This window comes from Anoplopoma fimbria, chromosome 12 (assembly GCF_027596085.1).
Source record: "Anoplopoma fimbria isolate UVic2021 breed Golden Eagle Sablefish chromosome 12, Afim_UVic_2022, whole genome shotgun sequence".
In the NCBI taxonomy this organism is placed as follows: domain Eukaryota; kingdom Metazoa; phylum Chordata; class Actinopteri; order Perciformes; family Anoplopomatidae; genus Anoplopoma; species Anoplopoma fimbria.
Window position 1 is genome coordinate 6180796 of NC_072460.1, and position 9169 is coordinate 6189964.

The 9169-nt window shown below is 42.6% G+C and overlaps 1 protein-coding gene across 1 annotated transcript; it reads right to left on the reverse strand.

The window, feature by feature from the left end:
• On the reverse strand, positions 1–6438 carry krt18a.1 (keratin 18a, tandem duplicate 1). The gene is made up of 7 exons (XM_054608824.1): positions 5883–6438; positions 3889–3971; positions 3390–3546; positions 1346–1510; positions 1120–1245; positions 690–910; positions 1–568 (listed from the first exon to the last, which is right to left on the reverse strand). Exons 1-7 carry the CDS (start codon positions 6324–6326, stop codon positions 454–456), a joined length of 1311 nt encoding a protein of 436 aa, XP_054464799.1. The 5' UTR covers positions 6327–6438; the 3' UTR covers positions 1–453.
• Positions 6439–9169: the final 2731 nt, after the last annotated feature.

The window sequence follows — 9169 nt, forward strand, 5'->3', positions numbered from 1 at the left end:
TACATTTCTCTGATGGACTTTATTGAAATCTGGGAAAATGACAGCGCAACAGGCAGAATTAACTGGACAGAAAGAAAACCAAAGATGATGATGCATAAAGCTTGTTTTGAATTCATTTGGACTATTTTATTACTTTGACATTTTCAATGTCTTCAATTAGTTTCACTCTGAAAAAAAATAAAAAGAAGTGCACAGTTCTCCAATTCTCAAACTCATAAATAAATCATGATGAAATAAATAAATGAATGATGATTCAGTTTTCCTCTAATCCAGTTTTATTTCATATACCTTTGGAGCAGCTGTATATACCCATGAAGTCAAAGAAATTGCTGGGTCAGCGGTTAGCGCTCTCAATAAGTAATAAGAAAGGAGATACATTTTGCCCAATTATGTGTTAGTGTTAGGATGCGGCAACGGTGATTGATGGGAGTGTCAGGCGGTTGCTTCTGGGACTCAAAGGTTCTTGGTTTCTGTGCTGGAGGACACCACCTTGCCGTCCACCACGGTCTGCGTGACGGTCATCACTTTGGTCTTCACTGTTCTCTGGTCCTCCAGAGCGTCCTGGAGCCTGTACGGAAACATCAAGAACAAAAGTCTCAGGTTAGTTTTTGTAGATGGATTCAATGGTTTGCCTTTTGGGGGGTTGGTTTGGACAACTCTGTCATGATAAGATTCGTTCCTCTACGTACGTAAAGTCTTCCCCGTCCAGCAGCCGTCTGTATTGGGCGATCTCAGCCTCCAGCTTCATCTTCAGGTTGAGCAGGCTCTGGTACTCCTGCGTCTGCTGCTGGATGTTGTTACGCAGCTGTGTGAGCTCGGCCTCAAGCCCCAGGAGGATGTGGTTGAGGGCCTCCATCTCCATGTTGTAACGCATCTCTGTGTCCCTCAGTGTGCCCTCCAGAGAGGCTTTCTGTGAGGATAAGCAAGGGGAAGGGAAAGAACGGGTTAAAGTATTTCACAGTAAACCCAACTCGCTGATGACTGCTCCATAGAGAGGGGTCACCGGAGTGTAAAGCTTGTGTCCACAGATCCGTTGTGAGAGTCTTGAAGTGAGAATGTTGAGTTGGCCGTCGGAGCGTGCGTTGGGGTAAATGAAGTGTGTGCTGACTGAGCGCTTACCATGTTCCTCTGTGACTCCAGGTCGATCTCCATGGTTTGCACCTGTCTGCGCAGGTCGTTCACCTCTGTCTGGGCCCCCTTCAGAGCCTCCGTGTTCTGGCAGACCTGGGTCTGCACTTCTGTTATCTGAAATAAGGAATGAGATTAAAGAAATAAGAAAACAAAATCGATTTTAAGACCTCACTAATGGGACTTTGCAGATGAATGTTCCCTGTTAATCGTTTACCTGAGACTCGTGCCATGTTTTGAGTTCTTCCTGGTTCTGCAGAGCCATCTTCTCGTACTTGGCCCTTATTTCTTTCATGATCTGAGCCAGGTCCTGTCCTTTAGGAGCGTCGACATCCACTTGGACTCCTGACTGGGCGATCTGGTTACGAATCTCCATGACTTCCTACAGAAATAAATACGGACAGCGGGGTTCATAGACATAATCACAAATCTAGTGCACTCACTCCAAACTCAAATAGGTCAGCTTTTCCAGTGGTCCTACGCGTCTAACTAAGACGCTCTACGTGGTCATAGTTATGGCTGGAATATAGGAGGAAGTCTGGTTATTGAGTATAAAGAGTGATAAAGGAGTAGTTCCACCCAAGGGACTGCTGTTTGTGTCTTGTGTTAAACCAAAAGTCAATGTTCTTTTAAGTTATGCAACAACACTAGCCTACTTAATTTGGTTACATATGTTACGTGACGTTACTCCGTCACATATGTAACGTAGCCTATGTAATGTTACTTTGTCATGTATATAACGTAGCCTATTTAACTACTTTACATATGTTACGTTAACGTTACTCCATCACGTGGGTAAGGCAGCCTACTTAACTACATACACTATGTAATGTAACACACACAGAAAGTAGCCTACTTACCTATGTTACATATATTACATAACGATCCTAGATTGCATACTTAATTTAGCGTATTTCACTGTTAACTGTTTTACATAACTATACTGTATAGCCTACCTATCTATGTTAGATTAATTACATTACAATATTCCATCGCGTAAAATAGCTATGTTACATGTATTACATAACATTACTACATCATAGCCTACTTAACTATGTCTTGTATGTTACATAATGTTACAACATCACTGCGTAACAAACACATTTTATTTTAACACAATCTTTTCTAAAACCTAATCAAGTTGTTTCCTGCGAAAACGGAAGTCCATTTTGAAAAGACAGTGAATGCGTGTAACAAGCGGAATTTGACATGTGTTCAATTGACACTAGAGGGGTGTGAAGAGCGACATAGTTTGAAGCGTAGGGCCACTGACCCAGCAGCTGTATTTGACAAGTTGGAAGAGAGAACATGTTGGATACAGCATGTGTGGTTGGGTTTTGGCTCATGCACTTAAATGATAGTTATTTGAATTCCTTGGTTTTCTCTCCGTTGCCAAATATGGACGGGGACCATTTTTTACGATAAGGTTTCCCACAAAATTCACATAAAGATATTTCAGCTATCTTAACAAACCGCCGTCTTCCCACTGTTGTTTTCTCCAGCTTGCACCCAAGAGCGCCCTGCAGCCGGTTGAGGACGTGTCGGCTGCAGTCGTGGCGTCACACACTTTGATGATGTTGAAGGGGATTATGGAGAGATAAGCAAATATTTATTCAAGCCTTCTGAAAGGTGTGACTGCTTGCTGAAATGTCCGGAGGTCTTTTGAATGTGACTTTTGTTTGGATTTCATCAGACTTTGTTGAAAGCAGCACTTGAAATGCCGCATGCAATACGAGCTTTGACTTTCACTGACTAAATGTACAAAACCAGAGCTTAAGTTTATGTTAAAGACCCTGGTTGCTATTTTGAGCTATTTTTACTGGTTTGAAGTGGGTAACTGTAAAAACATGAGTCAATGTGAGTACTAACAATAACCATCTTCATTGTTTACACTCATAATGATAATTTTGGGGGAGTGGCTTTGGAATCAGCAAGCTGCTTTCATTGGGAAAGAGTTTTTTTAGGGTTGAATAATTCTTGAAAATCTTGCATACTCTTGCTAGTTTCTCAAGATTACCAACCCTATCATGAAAGTTAAGTCATATTTAAGTCAAAATGTGACGACAGTTGTTGGGTTGTTTGCTAATGTTGCCGGTACAATCAGTCGGATTTGTTAAGTTTTTGAACGGTAAACTTTTAATAAATACATCCAGATGTTTTATTCCCCAATTTGAATATTATTATTATTAAGAAAGACTTAAGATTTGAAACTCATGGGCTCTTAAGTCGTGGTTTGGATTTGATTGTGCCATCATACTCACATTTTCGTGGTTCTTCTTGAGGTGGATGAGCTCCTCTTTCAGGGTTTCGATCTCGCTCTCCAGGTTCATGCGGCTCATGTTGGTGTCGTCGATGAGCTTCCTCAGACCGACGATGTCGGCCTCCACCGACTGGCGGATGGCCAGCTCGGACTCAAATCTAGGGCAGGGCAGTGAGGGTACGGTCAAAGCCTGGTACAGATGCTCATATTCACTTTGTGAATCTACTCATCAGGAATTACTGACTGAATAACTCATTGACATATAGCTACTGAATTGGCCTACACCTGGTTGCCAACAATCTTTTTTTAAGGTATCTTTCCAAGTTTGAACATATGTGGAAAGTATTTGCTTAGCATACAATATTCAGCACAGCTGTGTTTGCCATGACTCTTAAATGACGACCCAACTAAAAGGGCTCCATCGACCGTGATGAGTTATGATTGTCAAACAACATGTGCCCCAAAGATGTCTGGCTTTACAGTCAGCGGGTGGAACTCACTTCACCCTGAAGTCATCAGCCGCCAGGCGAGCGTTGTCGATGTTGAGGATCAGGCGGGCGTTGTCGGTAGTGGCGTCGAACACCTGGGACATGGTGAAGAGAAAGAGGGGATTTTAGGTTTGCAAACTGAGGACGGGCAGCACAGACAACTGTTCCTTTAAGTTAGGTAAACCAGCACTATTTAAACTGCCTTCACTTGAATTAAAAAATTCTGTCCTTTAAAACAGACTGGCTTTTATGTGATGTCATAATTTCTTAGTTTGTTCCTATCATATTGATTGGTTTTATTGTTTCATCTATTCTACTATTTTATCAGGTTTAAAATGTAACCTTGGTTTGCCTTGCTTTGTTGAGCTTTCTGTTGTTTATTGCCTTGCTTTTGCCTTGCTTTGTCTGTCAAAGCATTTTCTAAACTATGTTTGTAAAGGTGCTATATAAATAAAGTTATTATTATTACTTGGTTAAATGTCTTTATTGATATAAGTAGTAACAGGTTCAGCATGAAAGGAAAAAGAGTAAACGTCAAATAAGGACAGCCAGATGGTTGCAGTATTTGCTTTAGCTGTCACGGTACGGCAGATAAGGGCTGGGAATCCAGGTGACGGAGTCCACGAGCCAATCAGCAGCAACTGTTCTTTCCCCGTGGAACAGGATCTATCCTGTCAGCACGGCCGAGGCAGGTGATTTGCATGAGGAAGTTGGTGTTGGCTTTTGTTAAGCATGCGTGTGTGTGTGTGTGTGTGTGTGTGTGTGTGTGTGTGTGTGTGTGTGTGTGTGTGTGTGTGTGTGTTTGAATGGGTAGTTGACTGTGTGCGTTTTGTGTCGGCGTGGGAGTCTCTGTTTTCTCACATGGGGGCTGAGGGTGGAGAACACCATTTGAGTGATTTTTGCATCACTCCAAAAGGGAAAAAAAATATGAGGCAATTTTGACCTTGGGCTGTTAGCCTCCCCTTTTGCCCATTTTATCTGTCATCATTTCTCAAAAGGAGGGTTTGACATCTATGTTGCTACATCTGTCCAGCTCCCACATGGAAAAGGTTCAGAAAAAGACACTTTTTCCTCCCCACATACACAAACAGTATTTAGGTATTGCTCCATTGGGCCCAACTGGAAAGTTCCATTTGGAAACTGCACTTCATTTTCTACAAATTTAACTTTGAATAAAGAGCATCAGCAAGACTAGGGTCACAGTCCATTCCCTTTCAGTCAATCCCGTCTTTTTTCTTCCTCTTGCAGTCAGTGGGGGAAAACCCGGGGTGAATCATTTACTAATCTTCCCGGTCATGTAATTTACTTTCAGTTCTAAAATGAAATTGGGCGTACAGGTAAGTGTTAAGTCATTTACGTTATCAGATGAATTGCTTTTAAAACAAGTCTTAGAAAAGCTCCACCTCAGACTATTGGATTCACATTAAGTGAGTGGACTTTTCCTCCTTCCCTCCCTTATCACCTTATATTTAATGTACACACAGTAGCAGTGACTGTACTCAGTGTGTACCGCCATTGTTCAACCAACACCAGGCCAGGGTTTGTTTCCGGCTAAACAAAGCGGAGTCAGGTCGTTAAAAGTCATGATGAATGTGTGGGCCTTTCCAATTCCTGGACTCTCTTGTGCTTTTTGGATTCTCACTGCTTTCCTGTTTCTCTGACCCCCCCGCTGAGGCTCCCAACATTCCTCAACCATACAGTTTCCGGTCCCGCCCTCATCCCCACGACCCCGCTGGCCCCCAGAGTGGCAGCAGGCACTGTGCCAAGTAATGATGGGGTTTAGTTTAGGTTGGTTACAAAAGAATATTTGGGTTTGAACTGTGTAAACACAGTCATGACATGTTGTTCTTTTTTTACACATTTCTTGCTCAATCCTACTTGCATCACATCTTCTCAATACCTTTATCATCCCATAAGTCAACCTGAGGTTATCATCTTTCAATTCCCTCCCTGAACTCGACACTTAACAAATCCTCCCATGCCCATTCCCTCCCGTCTGCTCTCACCTTCTGTCTCAGGTCATCCAGGACGGCCTGGTACTTGCTGTAGTCCCTGAAGTCGGGCCCGCTCTTCTCCAGGGCCTCCTTGATCTTGATCTCCAGCTTGTGGTTGGCCTGCTCCAGGTTCCTCACTGTGTCCAGGTAGCTGGCCAGACGGTCGTTCAGGTTCTGCATGGCAAACTTCTCGTTGCCCATGATGTCGGCGCTGTTCCCGCTCACCTGCACACTGCTGGAGTAGCCCCCAGCCCCAGAGCCCCCTGACCCCATCATGCCGGCTCCCAGTCCGTGGCGGGAGCTGGAGGAGATGCTGATGCGGGTCCCGCCGGCCCCGCCGTGGATGGTGGGGGCCCTGTAGACAGGAGAGGCGGAGGTGCGTTGGAATGACATGCTGGGAGTCTTGCTGCTGGTGGAGGAGCGCACAGAGTAGGTACTTTGCCTGGAGGTTTTCATTGTGGCTGGGAGAGCGTGGAACTCAGTGAGAGAGATTGTGAGTTAGAGAGAGAGAGAGCAGCACAGGCTGGGTAGACAGAGACGGGAGCTCACAGACATAAGGCAGGAGGAGAGGGGAAGCTGTTACACTATATAAACCTTGCGGGCCCTCAGGTCCGCCCCTAAGAACACTCCCCCCTCACCCTGAGTCACCTCCCTCTTTTCCACAGGCCTAAACCGCAAAATCGCTCACAGCATGCCTTTGTCCTTCACAAACTTCCTGAGCCCAGTTCTAAGCACTCAATGGAATTCAATAACTTGGAGATTAGAATGAATGGTGTCCAAGAACATTATTTTATCTCTTTAATTCACAAATTCCTAGAAGATATTGTAACACAACAAGTAGTGTTAATTACATTAGCAATTAGAAAGGTGGACTAGGAGTGCAGATCCCCCCCCCCCCCCCACAGTGGCCCTCCATCTTCATTGCAAGTGTATCAAACGCGTACTTTCACTCGCACGTCTCACGCAACAGATACGCTCTCAGTATTCATTTGTGAAGCGGCTCTGTGAAGCTAAAACTAGTAGTAGTAGTACTGCTTCGCGTTGATCGTTTAAACGCTTCCTTGGAACAAAATCTGTCAGTCCTGCTCTGTGTTTTAAGAATAGCGATAAGTCAGCGTACAACGACGATATATAAAAGTCAATCAAGCATGTTGTCAATCAAACGTGTTTTTCAAAAACCATTAATGACCGCAACCACACGAGATTAGCTGTTGACAGACGGACACAGAGGTGCACACATGCAAGCAAATACACACACATGCGACTGAAAAACTTATTGAGCGGTAAACTTTTAATAAATACATCCAGATGTTTTATTCCCCAATTTGAATATTATTATTATTAAGAAAGACTTAAGATTTGAAACTCATGGGCTCTTAAGTCGTGGTTTGGATTTGATTGTGCCATCATACTCACATTTTCGTGGTTCTTCTTGAGGTGGATGAGCTCCTCTTTCAGGGTTTCGATCTCGCTCTCCCGGTTCATGCGGCTCATGTTGGTGTCGTCGATGAGCTTCCTCAGATAATAATTGTTAGTAGGATAAATCAGGGAAATTGTTTTTGATTATAAGATGAAAAAATCGGCAGCCATAATCTTTGATTGTTAACATTGGTATGAAGCTACGGGTGGAATTTGTTACAAATGTAAAAAGGTATCCCACAGTCAACTAAATTAAAACTGAATTGAGTTGCTTAATCAAATATTTCAAATTGTGTCACCCGCAGTAGACTCATCGAAACACGTTATTGGGTTGCGTCAAACTCCCAGCCCTAAAGAACAGCTATACATAAATCATCTTTGGAGAATGTCTCGCAATCGGTTCAGTACGTTACCGCAAATTATTTCATCATTGTTATCGGAAGTCACTGTGGGAGGGTGAGATCAGGCCAAGTCACACCTGGAAAAGTGAGACGTCTCATTCAACTGCAGTCACCTGATGAAAGCATTACAACCTATATGTGCGTCAACTTGGTCATGAACAAAACGCTTTGTAGATTGTGGAAAAGGGAACATCTGCACTCATGTAGTGTGGTTTTATTGGTCCATACATGTTTTATCACAGTAACTATACTTCACCCATACTTAGTACTTTAAATCAAAGCAACCCATTTCCTAACATCAACTGTGTTTTAGTGTAACTTTGAAGGTTTTTATTTGTGTAATATGAAAACTGAAAACGAATGGCTTCAAACTGTAGAAGTACATCCAAAGATCTAAAACAGCATGTATTTTAAAACAAACAAAAAGACAGCAAACCTGTAAAGTACATGATGATTTGTAGAAAAACATGCCTACCCCGAAAAAACACTACAGGTAAATCAGATAAAGGCTTTTAAAGCGTTAAGTGGCTCCAGATGTTATGCACAGTACAGTATGTTATCTACCCTACCTAGCCGGATGTGTCTCTGATTGTCCCCCTCCCATAAGGGATACGGTCAAACAAAGGAACAATTGTTAGTAGATATGTAGGAACAATGACTTTTCTGAACCAGTAAACATATTCCAGAAGCCCCCCTGCTGGTTTTTTAACACAAGCACATTCCACACACGGTTTGTCTAAATAAATCCGTCTTATAACAAGGATAGAAACACACTTTTTCTTTTGGTTTATTTGCAGTTTCATTTTTACTTTTATTAGTCATTTAAAGCTAAGAAAAAAAGCATGTCTGTCACCAAAGCTTTGATTTCAGTTTTTCCAGAGAACAAACCATTAAGCAACAACAATTACTTGGATTTTGTCTCGTCGCCCACGGCCGTCTGTGTTGGCAACAACTTGTTCACGGATAGAATTCCTGCTTAACAGTTTTTTGTGTTAGTCTGTGGTTGTGTTTGGTCTCACCCTCGACTCCTCTGTTTGTTTTTTTAGGAAGGAACACACAGCCGGATATTAAAGTATGAAGAGCTCCTGCTGAAAAAACCCCCCACTTGTACTGTCACAGAGTAGGCAAACAAAAAAGGACTCCAAGTCATAGCAATATACTGGCTTTGAAGGAGGTTGCCGCGAAAACACATGTTATACTAATAATGGTACAAATGCCAATTATTAAATCCGAGCCAATTTGTAAGCTCTTGTTATCTGTGTTTATTTAGACAAAGAGAAAGCAACAGGGAAAGGGGGAAACAGAGAAGCAGGAAAAAAATTTTTTTTTTCACAAACTGATATACATCAGACATCCTGAGTCTTTTCTCCAGTGATTAATCCCAAATTCAGACAAAACCAGCATCAGTTAGACAGGGTATTTTCTTTGTTGAAGAGGGTTTGTCATTTGTGTTGGAAGGGATGAATGTTTTGTCTGGGT